This window comes from Lepisosteus platostomus, chromosome 19 (assembly GCF_059453375.1).
Source record: "Lepisosteus platostomus isolate fLepPlt1 chromosome 19, fLepPlt1.hap1, whole genome shotgun sequence".
Classification (NCBI taxonomy): domain Eukaryota; kingdom Metazoa; phylum Chordata; class Actinopteri; order Semionotiformes; family Lepisosteidae; genus Lepisosteus; species Lepisosteus platostomus.
Window position 1 is genome coordinate 4,233,373 of NC_142629.1, and position 17,178 is coordinate 4,250,550.

General features: G+C 43.8%; 1 protein-coding gene across 1 annotated transcript; it reads right to left on the reverse strand.

The window, feature by feature from the left end:
* Nucleotides 1-9,383: 9,383 nt before the first annotated feature.
* naa60 (N-alpha-acetyltransferase 60, NatF catalytic subunit) lies at nucleotides 9,384-16,884 on the reverse strand. The gene is made up of 7 exons (XM_088612833.1): nucleotides 16,698-16,884; nucleotides 14,939-15,054; nucleotides 14,419-14,548; nucleotides 13,622-13,718; nucleotides 13,247-13,481; nucleotides 12,128-12,331; nucleotides 9,384-11,646 (listed from the first exon to the last, which is right to left on the reverse strand). Exons 2-6 carry the CDS (start codon nucleotides 15,046-15,048, stop codon nucleotides 12,175-12,177), a joined length of 729 nt encoding a protein of 242 aa, XP_088468959.1. The 5' UTR covers nucleotides 15,049-15,054; nucleotides 16,698-16,884; the 3' UTR covers nucleotides 9,384-11,646; nucleotides 12,128-12,174.
* Nucleotides 16,885-17,178: the final 294 nt, after the last annotated feature.

Consider the following 17,178-nt stretch of genomic DNA (forward strand, 5'->3'; position numbering starts at 1 on the left):
TAGTAATATGCTATAATCCTCTCCTAATGACAATCACCTGAACCACACCCTCCCTCAAGGGTGATTTTGAGAGGGCAGCTTGTTCCAGATATATTTAATTAAAACACTAAACGCTGTATTTTTCTCTATTTATTGTGTCATTAATCAACCCCTAAATGTAACCTGCCCTATAAACAAACTCACCTCTCACTCCAGAAGTACTTTATGATGACATGTGACTAAATCTAGTTTAAAACCGACACCATTGGTCGAAGTCAATCGCATGATCACTGCATTTCGAGGCACGTCGAAGCCATTTCCTATCTTGCAGAAAACAGTTTGTCATTTAGTACATGTTATTATAAAATAACTTCTATCCATCGTATGTTGGCTTTTATAATGGAAATGTGTTATCTTGAGGCCTGTATCTACCTGAAGCCGAGCTGTTAGCAGAGTGTTGACCCTGAGCAGTGGAGATCAGATTTCCACTGGCACACGCTGGCAGGAAACACATGGAACTCCCTTCCTGTTTGAAGCCTGAAACAGCCACGGGAGGGTGGCGTCAGCACTTCAGAGTGCAAACACACCAACTCCATTCCCAGCCACTGAACGCTGCTCAGCAATGAGCTGGAGGTCTTGGATTTCTCGGCTAGCCCAGGGTGCCACACTGTACGCTTGGAAAGGACTCACGAATTTTGAGAAGTATCCACATTTTCAATCCTTGCCATTCTTTCTGACCAGGGGTTTCTCTCGCTTAGAGCTCTTCGGTGTTCCTCACTGCCAAACTGGCTTGAGAATAAGGAAGCAAAATCTTCTGGGACACAGAGTGATCTACAGTAACACATGGACACATCTTACAAAAAAACAAATGTTTACGCAGGTCAGGAAAAAGAAAAAACACTTGCAGGCAGCTCCAAAGCCCCTAGGGCATGTCTGAGTCTACAGCAGTGCGCAGCACATCTACCACTGCCGAGACGCTTGTGTGTACAGTGAAAACATCGGCATGCATCACGCATGACTTATCAATCAGTGCTCATCTGGACCTTTCCAGAGCTGTGATCCACGCTGATCAAGGCTGTCCAGTGTAGAGTTTCTGCAGATGATACATATTTAATAGCCTAAAGGCCACCTGCAGGATAGATTTGACCTTGCTCAGTCTGAGTGAAGTTACCAAAGGGGCTTCTGCAAGCTAACCGACGTTCCCTCAGCAGATGAGGCACACTGATATTCAGAAGACTACAAACCGCAAGTTGTACATTTTTACCACTTGATATAGAAAGATCTATACCCACCAGCAGGTAGTGAGAAGGACCCTGAAGCACAAAAAGCACATAGCTCAGCTCCAGGCAGTCTGGCCTGCACCCAGCTGTCAGGCAGCGATTGACTGTGGCCGCCAAACCTCACGACCAGCAGCAGGGCTGGGCTCCCCTACCTCTCCATCGGGCTCCAGAGAGACGCAGCCTTGTGAGGGAAGCCCACAGTATGCAGAAAAGCTGCCAAAACTCCCCAAAGGTGAACAAAGTGTTCCATCAAACTCCTGCACCACAAAACGTAAACAGAAAAAAATGAGTCCCTGTGGCCGGCTGGCCTCGAAATGCTGTTGACTGTGAAAACCCATTCTGCCCTTCCTAGCAACTGTAGCAGGCTGCCTTGGTCTCGAGTCCACTCCACTCCCTCCCTCACTTTCATTCTGACATCCAAAGGACCTTGAGGACAACTGCCACGTAACCAAGGAGGGGAATGTTCACCTGGAGGCCCTGCGAGAGACTTTCTGCCAGGCCACCCCTCGACACCAGCAGTGCTTCTTACTGCAACACTCTTCACCAAGTCACCCATGCTCATGCCTGGCGAAGGGGGGGATGCATCATGAAGGTGTATTTCAAATTCAGTCCTACATCAATCCGTCAACTACATCAAGGCTATTAACAGCAGAGATCAGGACACACTGAAAAGCATCGCGCGGGACTCAATTAGAATCAACTGGACCACACGGCATCTCAACCTGCCTCCTGCTTAACTGAGACAGGCCCTGGGATGCTTCTTCGCAGGAATAAGCGGCTTTGCGATAACAAATCTACGACAACCTTCTCCTTTTCTGCCAGAGCAAGGAACCTTGGGAGTAATCTGCATTTTTCAAAAACCGAAAACGTTCCAGCTGATATGCGCTGTTCCCCGCTGCTGCCCACTTTTACCGGCGCAAAAACACTGCTCCCTTCTCAGTGGGACGCCCCAGGTGCGGTCAAATTTAAGAGCAGCAAACGCAGCAGGTGAAAGAGAAAACCGCCCCGGGTGACCCTCGCAGATCCTTTCACAGGTGCAGTCACGGACACCTCGCCAGCTGGGCTCCCCTCACTGACACCCCCCGCTGTCTCTCTGACAGACCAGGAGGTCACTCAGACCTCTGAACGACAACACCCACGGGGCACACGCTTACAGGCAGAGCAGCGCCAAGATCGGCAGAGCCTCAGGGATGCACTGTCAACCCTGTCAAAAAAAAGGACAGGATTTAACCGAGGCAAGGGCCAGCTCGCCCGCGCTGTTCTTGTGCTGGCTGTGAAGCCCTTCAGACGAAACCAACTGTACTGTAGGTATTTAAAAAAAAAGAAAGAAAGTTAACAAAACATCTTCCTCAAAAAATCACAAGTACAAAACCCTACGCCTGGCCTGACCAGCAGATCCTGCCCTCTTCAAAACTGCCAGAAAGCGTAAAAGAGAAAAAGCATTTTAATATATTCATTTTTCAATCCGTGCTGTGCTGCAGCTCAGAGCTCCAGGATGGGGTCAGTGCGATTAAGATCAGTTCTTTGTCCTTGAGACTCAAACTTGCATTTCAAGTCCATTTTCCTGCAAACTCGAGCTAACTTTGAAAAAGCTGTAATAAGAAAGCCATGGAAGGAATTTTAATATTGACACTGATCTCCCTGTCCTGAATTCAACTGAAACACTCTAGTAGGAGGTGGTGTCTGTGCTGGTTGTGTTTTACAGCTCCTTAAACACAGAGGTTCACATTACAGGGGTGCACATCAGGTCAGAGGGAGGAGTGAGAAACTGAATAAGGAGGGAACTTCAGGAAGGCCAAATTGTTGCACAGAGAGGAATCTGGACAGAACCTCAGGATTAACACTCTTCTCTCTCAAGTAACATTGCTTGCTTATTGCCCAAGGCATCAGGACCTCAGTTGTACATCTCATCCCAAATAGGCTCCCACCTACAGCACAGTGTCCCCAGTCACCATACTGGGGCATTGGTTTGGAAATTCTAGCCTAGAGGCAAGAGCGCCTCCTACTGGTCAGTCAACACGACTTCCAGTAACAACCTGACCTTACCTGGAGCTCTTCCATCTCTGTGCTGACCAGGCCCAGCCTCGCTCGGCTACAAGCTCTGAACGGATCAGCCTACAAGCAGGTGAGGTGGTTGTTTTGGCGAAGACATACCAGAAACACAAGAGCAAACACTAGCACAGCAGTAGGGCTTAGCAAACTCACAGATCTACACACAAGCCACAGACAGGCTGGCGTGATCTGTCAAAAGAGAATGTTTTGGCACGCAGAATTCTCGAGAGATGCTCAGAAATGATTTCCACGGATCACTGTGCTCTCTCCCCCCGTTTGGAAAGGAGGGAAAGCTGAATCTCTTCATATTCTTCCCAGAAAGCACCGCGAACTTGATACTGATCCAATGTTATGTCATGCCACACTAACCTCCCCCCTCTAGACATTTTATCACTTTTATTTTTCAGTTACTGGAAGGAGGGGAAGACAGCTCTGCCTTTCCTAGGAGATCAGCAGTTAGATGATCTCACTGTTGTGTGCGTCTAACGGCACATGGATAAAGTGCCTGGATAGAGGCACAACACATCTGTCTCCAGATGGCACCCTGCCCGTTTCCTTTCAAGATTTCTCAGGTAACACTGTCAGCTGATATTCCCCTGCAAGATAAAGAGAATAAATTAACTGTCCTGCTTGCTAAATCACATTAGTATGCCTCTCTAGTTGCAGCAATGCTTTAAGAACACATCCTAGTGGTGAAGGCAGCCAAGACAAAAGCCTTTGTTCTTGCACTGACCTGTAGATCCTGTAAACTTGCAAAGCAGTCGCAGCTGTTGTGGCTGTTCAGAATTTGTTTTGGACTGTGTTGTTAATATTGCATCATAAATAGTACAATGCTGGTGATAATAATAATTGCTTACACTTATATAGCGCTTTTCTTGACACTCCACTCAAAGTGCTTTACAGATAATGGGGATCCCCTCCACCACCACCAATGTGTAGCCCCCACCTGGATGATGCGACGGCAGTCATAGTGCGCCAGAACGCTCACCACACATGAGCTCTCAGTGGAGAGGAAAGCAGAGTAATGAAGCCAATTCATAGAGGGGGATTAATGGGAAATTTGGCCAGGACACAGGGGAAACATCCCTAATCTTTTCTAGAAACACCCTGGGATTTTTAATGACCTCGGTTTTAGGTCTCATCTGAAGGACGGCGCCTTTTTACAGTGTAGTGTCCCCTTCACTATACTGGGGTATTAGGATCCACACAGATTGTAGGGTGAGCGCCCCCTACTGGGCCCGCTAACACCTCTTCCAGCAGCAACCTTAGTTTTTCCCAGGTCTCCCATCCGGGGACTGACTAGGCTCACACCTGTGTGCTCCAGTGGGCTGCCAGTGGTGAGCTGCAGGGTGATATGGTGGCTGGCGATATCTTAAAGTTTACATTGAAATAACCACCTCCGCATCTCAAGTGAAGTCAGAATGGCCCTTTCGTTTTCCACTGCGGCAATACATCAGGATCTGCGAAGCAAAAAGGGGCAGACTCCCGCTGTAAAAACAAGGTGGCCCGATTCGCCCCGGGCGAAACATCTACGTTTGCGCACGTCATTCAGCTCAGAGTCTGGTGCAGGAACAGAACAGAGAGGCAACTTCTCATTAGGAGCAGAAGCTTCAAAAGAGAGTCAGCTGAAGAGACGAGCAAACACACAAGAGCCTTCTCATCGGGTGGAGCTCAGGCAGATGCCTCTTGCTTGCTGACTGCCCACCCCCCAGAATCCCCACAGCAGAGGCGGCTGCGTCACTATGGTAACAGTCCCAGGAAATCAAGCAAATTGCTCAATCTAATCCGTGGCACCTGAGATCTCGCAGGCAGCGCAGCAGGTAGCAGCTTCAAAGGGGGAAGCCTGGTATGAAAACCAACTTTGCCCATGAAAAATTTAAAGCAGCTCAGATTCAGGGGGGAACTTTCTCTAAATGCTGCCAACCTAAATGGGCACTTTTGCCTCTCGTCTCCCTGCAATCATGTTGCGAACTGTAGGAGCAGCTTCAGCTCTTAAACCTGCTGAAGTACTGTATACCTGCATGACCGGCCACACGCAGAACAGCAGTCACAGTCCTCTCGGCTACCGATCAACTTTCAGAGCCTGCACCAGGACTGGACATTCCTCGCACTGTTTTAATGTGCAGAGGCACTACGCCCACACCCAGGGCTCATGCGAAACCTAACCTAGATTCTGCTGGCAGTTTTCTGAGAGAACAACTCTCCCATGGCCCCCGCAAGCAGGGCCGGCGTGAAAAGAGCTGACGGCCCAGGTCCCACGCGCTCACCAGCAAGGACTCGTGTGCACAAGGCTGCGCACATTGTCGTGGGAAAGATCGACTGCTGGGGGAAACATTTCCGCCTCGACTCGAGGATGAATGGGTTTCTGTATGAATGGATGCCCAGACAGATGCCCAGTGTGTGGGCCACTGAGTGAGAAAGAAATGCAAGGAGCCAGCCCCCACACCGCCGACCCAAGCGGCTCACATCTTCCGGATCCATTCTGACAGACACGGCCAGGACCAGAATAATGATGAAGGCAAAGGCACTGGTCTGCCTTTGTGGCTGGAGCCAAAAAAAAAAGACTTCAGCCATTTCCCAGGGCTGCACCATAATGACCTCTTCTGCCCAGGAACCAAATTCACCGGGATGAGGGATACTTCAGCTCTCTCCAGTGTCCAAGCACGAGCCCTGCTTCTACCCCACACCTCAGAACTTCGCCCAAGAAAACTCATCCCCGAGCACACAGAGCTTGTTTTGAAAATGAAATAACATAACATCACTTTATTAGCCCTATACAATTTCATGCATTAGGAATTTGTCTTTTCGCAAACCCCAGCTTTTCTCCATGAGACACACAGACAGGGAGAGAAGCTGGGGGTCAGAGCGCAGGGTCAGCCATTGTACAGCGCCCCTGGAGCAGCTGGGGTTAAGGGCCTTGCTCAGGGGCCCAACGGAGTAGGATTCCTCTGCCGGCTGCGGGATTTGAACCGGCAACCCTCCAGCCACAGGCGCAGATCCTTAGCCACAGAATCCCTACTCCGCCCCGATTCAAGTAATTTCTTTGGGAAATTACTTGAATTTCCCCAGAGAGAGCCAGCTTATTGTAAGTGACTGTGTATCTTAGAAGTACAACAATGATTACGTGTTTGAGCACAGATGTAAGGCTGTCTTAAAAACAAGAGACCGGAAAAAGGCAAAGCAAGAGGCAAGACAGACAAGCTGTGGGGATCCTCGCTGTTTTCTCTAGACTTGAGCGTTAACTGCTCAGTCGGCTGAGGAGGAGAAGTGACTGACTGACTGACTGTGCCACAGACTCGGAGGGAGACCAGGAATGATGTTTTCTCTCAGGAAAATAGTACTGCCCGTGCTGGCGACAGATCACTCCGTCGTGATTTACAGCACCATCCGGAAAACCTTCCCGATCGCCGAATGAACCAGAGACAACCGGGGAACCATTTTACAAACACAGCACAACTTATCTCGCATTTAAATATGGTATTTCCACAATCTCCCGTGTGAACTGTAATCCAGCCCCGGCCCTTCAAAGCCAATCCAGGCAGCGAAGACTCGCAATAATGCCCGTCATCACCGGGGAATTAGGCAGGTATCCGTTCAATTAACCGAAACTTGATCTCCGGGGGCTGAAGAGTACTCAGAATGTGTTCTTCATCGAAAAAAGAAAATTGTTCTAAATGTTTAGAAACTGGTGATTTATTGGTGACTTTAAAACCGGCTGGGTTGGAGAAGTCTGCAAGGGCTATTCTCAGATGAACCCCGGAACGTTACTGCGAGATAACAGATTATCTGACCACAAAGCGTTTCCCTGTTTGATCTGATTTGCTAGGACTGCCAGATCAAACATCTCCCGTCTGCTCTTTTCCAAATTCAGCCCAGCTATTTTCTCTCACAACGTGAAACATCAAGACGAAACAACTCGAAAGCCTAAAACTTCCGATTCAAATATTTCCGATTCCGAAATAACGCCTGGTGTGTGTGTACATGCCCAAAAAAAAAAGCACAAGTTCCCAGTTCGAAACTCTCCTGTTCATTGCGGCATCTGAACATGTAATTTAGCAGTACAGAAAATCCGAACCAGAACAGCATTTTCATGAGTGCAACGCTAGAACATTAATACATTACTCATTTAAAGATAAGCAATCGCACCGGAGTAGGGGGTTACCAAATTATACCCATCCATCCTCAACTAGCCCGCACATTTTTTTTAAATCGTTTACAGATTATGTAATCCAGTCTGGCAAACACGATGTACCTTAAACCAACTTGTACATGAAAACAAACTCCTAACATGCAAATAATAATAATAATAAAGTCTGAACACAAAATTAAAACAGTCTAACCGATTAAAATAACACATCTGCATCCCAAAAGAGACGCTTCAACATTTATAAGCAACATAGTTTTTGCTCATTGAGAACTCAATACTGCCAATCAAAGCATAATTAATTATATTAATCACAATGATGACGTTGAACTTCCCAAGGAGACAATGTAAACTTGACAAAACGCCGAAGTAGTTGCCAAATTCTTTCGTGTCAACAGTTAGGCACACACCGGGATGAACAAACTCCTCACCCACCTTTGCCGTGAGTTGGATCGCAGCGGGGGTCCGTGGGGGGAATTCGAGAGCGCGTCCCTCCAATTCACCTGGGACTGGGAATGAGGTTCCACACCGGGAGCGAGCGAGCCCCGAGCTACTGGTAACACTCGACTTGAGTTACTATCAGCGGGAGGGGGGACTGGGCAGCGCGTCCCTCCGAAGGGGGCGTGACGCAAGGCTGAACTCGGGCAATGACGTCACGGAACGGCCCCGTTACCGTATGTCACCTAATAGCAGACGGGCAGGTCTACCATTTACGTCGTCAGAAGAACGTATACTTCTGCAACAGTTTGTTTACACATAAAATTAGGCCCAGTTAATATTAGAACAGGACGAATGCACGACTCAAATTCTGATTTCGTGCTCGGTCTTTTCAGACAGCCCTAGTCCCGGAGGGCTTGTGTCTCTGCGGATTTTCATTCCAACTCGGCTCTTAAACACAATCAGCCCATGATCGGCTTATTGCGACCAATTTAACAGCTTCTCCCGGCGCTTCTTTAGGTGCTCCTGCTTCGAAGAAACCTAGAAAACCCTCCAGGCCCAGGGCTGCCCATCTCTGCTCTCTGCTCAGAGACACGTAGCACTTCCTGTACAATACACTGCATCAACAGGATTCACTAAACATAAAGCCTAAAATAGGGCAATTCGTCACGTTGTACACTAAATTGTACACTCGGCTATTTTTATGGTCAGTGTATTCTGTAGAAGCCCTTGAGAAGTACAGTTCTTAAAAAAAGCTTCTGAAAATAAGTCCTTTAACAGATCAGAGGGGAAGTTGTTACCATTTGTTGAGTCCATTGTTTCTAAATGAGGGAGGCACCCAAGCACCAGACCTACAGGTCAAAGGATGGCATCCTCAGGGCACTGTCCTATATTGAAGATTTAGCAGGAATAAAAGACTGCATTAGAATGAGAGGGATACAACATGCTTCTTTATCTTTTACTAGTGCTGGACAATTAATACATATTTAAGGCATCAATGCCAGGTATAAAATATATACAGTATCCAACACCAAAGTGCACCAGGTGGAAAAAGAGATTAATGGAGACCAGACTTCACTTTTTGGCATGACAATGATTCAAATCACACAGCCATAATAAACAATTAATAAAGAGTATATTAGTTATAAGGTTTGAAATGGTTTGAAATGCATGCTGCATTTCCTATAGTCTGGATGCATCGAAAATAGCATGGGCACAGAAGAGGATTTGAAATGACCTAAAACACACATTTGGGAATATTCTTCATGACATGTGGAACAATACTACAGTACTGACCATTCCTGCACAAACAGCATGAAGAACAGCATTCACCTATCACATATAGTAAAAAAGTACATTTTGTGGTGTTTTCTTTCATTTTCATTGTACTAAACTACAGCTGTAGATGTCTGTTTCCAACCTTTCGAACAGTACATATATAAATCTTTGCAGAGCTAAAAAAAAAGATTCACCCCACAATTACAAGTACATTATGTCAGTTAACCAATATCTTTATTACCATTCATTGTATTTAAAATCAGTAAGTCCTCTTCTCACATTTTATAGAAAAAGATTAAATAAAATCAAGTTAACATAACATTGCAATTTCGTGGAGAACATGCACAGCAAACACCAATTAAAAAATACAGAAAATAAAATCTATATTAAAATATAATCATGTTGAAAACACAAAACAATGAAAACAGGTAAATTGCACTATTGTGCTTGTGGTAGAAGATAATAGGGTCCCTGCAAAGTTAACAATTACTTCAAAAGTAATTAAAATAAATGTAATTAAATATTTCTAGCAGAATAACAGCAGAGGTTGCCCTAGTTGACTACCTAAAGGTCATGTTTCACATTTTTACTGTTGTTTTCGATTATTTATTTGCATTTAAAAACTGAAGACATGCGCTAGCTTTTAAAAACAAATCAACCATGCTCTTTTTTAATTATTCAGACTGCATTCGGCCAATAAAAGACGGCAGAAGCTTTATGTAGAAAAAAAGACCTCGCCCCGGACTTTTACACTGGTCTGGCAGACAACAAATTTATCCAAAGAACCGATGACCGCTGAAAGCAGGGGTTCCTGTGGACCAGTAAACATCAAGCAGCTAACTCCTTGAAAAGAGCTGAAAAGAAAACGCTGCTTTTGTTTCATACCCATAAGGAAAGAAAATTTAGTCAAACACAACATTATAGCATGAGAGAGAAAGCTCTTGACGGTGATACCCCACCCTAACCCCTTTTCAAACACACGCATAACAAAAACAGGATTTATCTGAAGAACGTTCCCTATAACCACAATAGAGTGCATCTGAGTTTCGATCATAAATATCTTTTAAAAATCAATCTAGCTAATTGTTTGTTCAATTCAAAAAGTATTTAAACTTATATTTACATTAACTACATCGTAAGCATTGTTATGCTGAGTTCTCACAAGAAACAGAAGTTCTACAGCCAGGCCTCTCTCCTAAATATTTCTCAATCCGTCACTTGTACAACATTCCAATATTACACATTGATTCACACTACAAGTAATTGGAATTCCCTTTGGTCAGACGTTTTTTCCCCATATAATTAAATGTTCTGTGTACATTCAAATGTGAAGCTGTATGTTCAACTGAGACTCAACATTTCTTCTTTTCAAAGGACCAGCTCTGCCTGGCCTGTTATCCCATTAATATTCAGGGTGTGGCTGCAGTGTGGGGAGGTTTTCCTCTAAACACAGAGCAGCCTGAAAATGGACAGTGTTTTTACAAGACTAAATGTATACCAGCTCTATTCTAAAGGAAACACTCCTTTAAAAGAACATGACAAAAAAAGGACATCCAGTCTTTGTATACAAATACATGAGCATTAAAAACTTGTCACTGTATTCACTATCTTAAGAAAAACAATAAAAATGTTTTGAATCATTAACTATGCAGTATTATTTATAAAACGTTCTGTTAATATGCATCTTAAACTTGCAAAGAAATACAAAAAACAAAGCACAGCCTGCAAGATTCTTTGTGTTTAGGAATGCATACTCACAGCAAAAGTTGGAGCAAAAGCTAGCCTGCTGCCTGAGACAAATCACTGTTAAAGGCTATTCAGCTGAGCATTAAACAGAACAGAAGGAAATCACTTCTATGAAGCTCCATTTTTTTTCTATAATCTATAAAAGCAATGTTGGTTTTCTTCATGTTTGAAATGTTAACAGCACTCTATGTCTGTTAATTTATCATTTACTCTACAGATTTTCTTTTTACCAGAGCCATTAGTAATCTGGACATTGCAATTAATCAAACTGGTGCAATCTTGAAGATTTCCTATTACTGCAATGAGCCATCATCACCAATTATGATTAGCACTTAAGATTTATGCACACAAGAAGCATATGTTTGGAAATCTGGCCTGTATCTTAAGGGAATACTGCTACCTGTTACAGATTTGTATTAAACCCTAATATAAACAGGCACACATCATCATCTACTTTTTAATGAAAAACCAGGGCAAGACATGTTCTGGATTTCTAACGGAGCAGCAAATTACAGCCATTTGGTGTGTACAAAGAAAAGTATGTGCATCAACTGAGCAGCCAACCAATGACTATAACACTGTTCATCACTTTTATACATATGTACCGTACAAATATAATACAATGTCTGAGTTGAGTGCGTTTTTCAAAACCTCAGGCATCACTGGGTCCCTTGTGGAAATACTGGTGTCTGGGCATCAATTCATCACCAAAAGAGCAATGCTCCATAGCTGAAACAATAAGATGGGAAAACTACGTTAAAATGAGAAACATGTTTCAATTAATATACTACAGAACAGGCTCCAATTCTGTAGGCTGAAACTTGTAGAAAAATGCATTCACTAAAGCATAAGGCTTAAACAAGCTCCAGACTTCCAAACAAAAACTCAGCTGTTTCCAGTAACCTTACTCATCAGAGAAATAAAAAAACTTCTCATTTTTATTCCAGCATGTGGCAACTAATGCTGCTTTCACACTAAGCACAAGCTTGGCGACAAAAGCTGAGGGACATTTCAGGGGTTAAGAATATTATCTAGACTGCCTTAATTTACACTGCAAACACCTACTATCTCGGCTTTCACACTCATTAAACACTCTCCTCTTTTTGTTTTTTGACAGAACAATGGCAGGCACCGCCAGGTCTCTGAGGAGGCCTCCAAGAATTTAATTAGCCTGTGGGTCTGGCAAAGCACCAACAGAAAAGGCACCAACCTCAGGATGCTCCAGGTCACTTCCTGACTTTCACGATGTTGCTGTCGTCACATCGTCCTGCTGTACTCAATACCACTCTTTGCAGAGATACCTGACCAAGGTAAAAAACTGCGGAGCAGGTTCTGTGCTTGACGATATATTCTCTGAGGAATGGAACAGGGACTCAAGTTTGCTAAAGTAGATCCAATGTGCTGCAAATAATCAGTGGGAAGTTGTTAAGGAGAACATCGGGTTTGTTTATGTTTTCTTTTTAAAACCTGATGATTCTAATCACTCAAAAGGTCCTAATTTTACTTACCAACTAAAGAAAAAAGACAAGAAAAATATGACCCGGTTATATCTGCGATAAAAGAGTCTAGTTTCTAGAAAGGGGCTTTAAAATTCTTTTTACTGGCATCTACTTCTTGTTTTTGAAAGCACTTACATTGTGTAGCAGTGAACCGCAACCCCTTTTCCTTTCATTGTTTCTGCTCCATACCAAAGGAAGTGACAAAGGATAACTCTTCTGGAAGCATAGGGCTATTCTTTCCTTACACTATTGAAAACAAACCTTCCCAGCTAGAACCACAGCATAAATGGAGTTTCACTCCACACACATTTTATTCAGAGTTCTGAAAATTCGCCTCACTCACTCAGTGAGCACTTGCATAAGCCAATATGACCTGGACTCACAGATAACCAATTCCTGAGTGAACTGTCCTCAAAATGCACGATCCGTCCCGCTGTACTGCCACCCCCAAAGAACGCTGCAAATGAGCATTAAAACAGTACGGGAATTTCGATTTTCAATTTTCATGGCTTGGAATAGTGACAGTGAATATAGAAAATTAAAGAGACACCGGGAAGTGAAAAGGAATCCCCTAACTGTGGAAAAAGCAGATCAGAAACAAGTTGCCATCAGTCACATTGGGAAAAGCACACAAGTAGAGCAGTGGTGAATTAGCTAATTTATTACTGTATAACATTTATCACTGATGATACAAAGTAATTAGGTGGTACTGAAGTGCTGAAACAGATCCTAATGCCCTCATGTTCATCACAGGCTGGAGACCATGATGTTCATTCAATCCTGACAGTATCACACATGCACACAGCAAAAGGCACATCAGTGAAGGATATAAAATGGTCCAAGGAGGATGTCCCCCATTGATATACAGTACGTAGGTGAAGCCATCTTTCAGCACTCCTCGTATAGAATAATAATAAGGTAAATAGTGGTGCTGTTTAAAGTCTCTGTTCTCATAGAAGTGAATGGCAGTGTTATTGGTTGTCAGGACATGAAGATAGATTGCTTTACAGTGATCCTGTGCAGTGGTAGATATGTGTTCTTTCAAACTTTCGAGCAGTAGTGAACCTGAAAAAGGCAAAGACAGTGGTTTTTAGTCATACCTGTTGTTACAGTAGTGCTCATATGCCATACTAGACTTAAGATTTAAAAATAATAATAATAATAATAATAATAATAATGAAGTACATGCAAGGTACAGATCTCACCTATTCCATGTTTCCTAAATTCTTTCACAACTCCTAAGCTCAGGATGTAAGCAACCTGTGTATCAACAGGAAAACTAGAGGCCAAAATGTCTCCATCCTGTGGAAAACCAGGAAACAGCAGGTTAAGAATGTAAAAGTAAGAAAAATCAGAGAATTAGGTTTTCAACTATTAAAAGCCTATAATGAGTGCAAAGATTTGTTTTCTTGCCCTTTTGATAATGTTTGTGCAAGACAGCCTATTAGCTTCATACTTGTCAAGTATATTGGCACACATGAGCCATTACAAATGTGACAAAATTAGGATTCTATGTCATGATGATGCCCTGGCCATACATTTGAAAACCCTTTCGAAACATCTTCTTCAATAATCAGTCTTCTTTCCTTTTTGTTGATTGTCGATTGATCAATGAACTCCAAACAGGTACTACTGTACTTCCCCTTTGTTTCTTAACCGGTCACTCACACTGTTAAAATAAAATGGATCTTCATCGCCATGTCACCACTGTCCAGATTTTTTTTTTTTACTCGGACAGGGATGTTCAGCACACCATGTGGCTAGACATGCTTGGAAGCCATCATTTGTTCACACTGTCTCAAAGTGAAATGATAAGAATGTAACGCACTCAGAAACCAATGTGACAATATCACGTTTGACCAGATATGTTTAATTACATGAACAGGCAAAAATGGCTCACTCAGTGAGCTCCTGTGTTAAGAATACACAATATTTTTGGTAAATATGTTGTACCGTTCAGTTGGTACCCGATTAAGCCCAGAAAGAATCAAATGAAACTTACCTCTTTGTGTACTTTTGTTCGGCCTTTTATTTCAGCCACTATCATTCCCACGATGCCCCCTTTGAAGGTGGCAGCCAGAGAAAAGAACTTCTTGTTTGAAGTGATGTCGCGGTACCATGAGTCTGGGTACCTACAGAGAACAAGGCTGGGTTACAGAAGTCATGCAAAACTGCAGCGCTGTTCTGTTCTCCCAACACTGGCTTAAATAAAGTACTGTTGCACATTAATAGAAGGAAGGTTTTCCGTGATGCAGTTGTCTGCTGTTTGACTAGATAATCACGTCAATACACACATAAAACACAGATAGTTATCTATACTCTGTAGAAACCCTTATCCTATGCACTATTGCTGCCACAATGCTGCATAACTGCTTCTTTTAAAATCTCCAATGCATTAACAAATAGAAAAATACATTAGTATCTTCTTAAGTGCAAAGAGTGCGTAGCTCAAGAGCACGTTTTATGATGGTGATGATGCCTGCTGTCATTCACTTCTAAGGCATGGAAAGTGAAGTACTCACTCAATGGGAAACCAGTCGCCGCAGAGCTGTTTGACGGTGTCTATGTCATCGTGACAGAGCAGACGAAGTTTGATCTCACCAAGTGCAGTGGGGGGCACCACGTCTGTCATTCACACCTGGGGCACAAATCACCCGATCACTGCTAACGAATCGAAAATCCTTCCACACACACACACACACACTGCCCCAAGAAAAACCGGCCTCCACAACCGCAGTCTCTGTGATGCCAGTGTAATTGGGCTCACTTGCACCAGTTACAGTGATGGGATTCCCCAAGATCAATGAACTCCGACTTGCAGTCCTGCACCGTCCCGCAAACAGAGAGTCACAGTCTTGTGCCATAGGGTGGTCTTCTGCTCTCGGGAAGAGGTCCTGCATGGCTCAAGGGCTGAGGTGCTGAGACTGAATCCCATCAGGCCCGCAACACGGTGATGCTGTAACTTGGATCACTTGGATCAGTGGCAGTAAGTGTGACAGAACTCATCATAACAGAACTCATAACCATAATCCCCCAGGACACTCAACAGACACCAATAGGCATGTCTCCTTGGGTGGCCGTGCTTTTAGAGTAAGCAGAAAGCACTGGTGGTTTGGAACAGGTGCCACATGGCTATGCTGCTCCAAAGCAACATGATCGAATCCCAAAGGGCAGGTCTGCGAACTCCACATCTGCTACGGGGATTTTACACAAGATTCAGAACAGCCAATCTAGAAGGAGCCATTCACTGCTGTTCTTCAGCTCGAAGCTGCAAAGAAACGTTTCCAGCCCTTGAACAGCGGTTGGGGTAAACAAGGGATGCTGAGCCAGGTTGGCTACTTCATTATCTGCGCACACACAACTATTAAATCAGAGGCCACATCCTTATTCTCCCCAGTCCACGGCGCTAGAAAGAAGCTTTAAACCAGGGATCTCGGGATCTCCTATCCTGGTCCAAGAGAGCACCAAACAAGTTAATCTTATCGGTCACTCTGAATCAACTCTTTTTTTAAAAAAGATCGGAACTCTTGAAAGTCACCTATCAATGCATTCATTTGTTCACTTAAGGAATCGCTAGTCCTTCAGGACTGAGAATCAGTACCAGTTTTATTACAGATAGTCTTTCAATCACTCAGTGTAAATAAATCAGCTGTTTAAACCATCACTTCTCAATTGTTCCGGGTCTCTTAATGACTGCGGCTCTCCAGGAGCGGGGTAGGAGAGTTCCGCTTCAAACGCACTTGCTAGAGACTTACAAAAGGTTTCAAAACGATCAAAAAGGACGGGCTCCAGAACGGCAGGCGGGTTCCCAAATAAAACATCGAACAAAAGTTTTGCTAACCTCGGAGTTTACGGAAAGCAAGTAAAACACTGCTTTTGCTGCCGCGCTCCATACCGCCACTAACACAAGGCTGCACAACAGCAAATCTCGTATATTGATTTTTGATCGGTTCATAGGAACTTGTTAATACGAAACAAAACTCGTCTCCAGTGCCAAGCACACACTCCACTCCTGAGTGAAAACGAAATTAATTCACCCCGGTTTTTCGTGTGGTAAAGTATACCAAACTACCAAAATCTGACAGTTCGCTGAAAACCAAAACTTAAAGCTTTAAGATGGATAAAACAAATCCCTATATGGATGGATTCGAACGATCCAGTCGCTTTTTAATATAAGATACTTTTCATAATTCACTTTATACACACGTTAGGCCAAATGCTGAATGGTAAATATTTACATAAACTCCCATCAGAATTCAACCAAGTTTTTTACCACCCTACCTTGTTTCCGAGCGGAAAGCGACAGGAACGTGAACACCTCTGTGCTCCTTTGCTGCGCAATTAATGTTCACAAGAGCGGAAAGACCATGATAAAAAAAAAATACGGTTTGCGTTTTGGGCAGAAGAAAATTCCTCCTGTTTGCCCTGTTTGCAACCCCAGTGAAGTCCAAATCCTTTCCGGTGTGGCTTAGTGATCCGGAAGTCAACCTCGATCCGAACTTCTCTACCATAGATACGACAAAAGCAGATGATGGTAAATAGGTCGCCATCTTGGTACAGGGAAGAGTAATGAATTTCGTCCTTTTTTTAAAAAAAAAAGGGGTCAAGAGTGTGTCAGTCGAGACACTCTTGGGGTTTTGACTAACACCATCAGTGGTCTCCGGATACAATTTTACATTTTATGTTGAAATTTGGTAAGGTCTCCTCTTATAATTTTTTTTTTTCCCCTGCAGACTTTCTAATTTTATCCAACTTTTTCTAA

What these genes read in the sequence shown, in the direction of transcription:
- naa60 (XM_088612833.1), bottom strand. Translation starts at nt 15,048, where the DNA reads ATGACAGACGTGGTGCCCCCCACTGCACTTGGTGAGATCAAACTTCGT. An exon ending in ATTTAGGAAACATGGAATAG is followed by an intron (nt 13,482 to 13,621) that starts GTGAGATCTGTA and finishes TGCCTTTTTCAG; the next exon opens with GTTCACTACTGCTCGAAAGT. An exon ending in CATCCTCCTTGGACCATTTT is followed by an intron (nt 12,332 to 13,246) that starts ATATCCTTCACT and finishes ACAACTTCCCAC; the next exon opens with TGATTATTTGCAGCACATTG.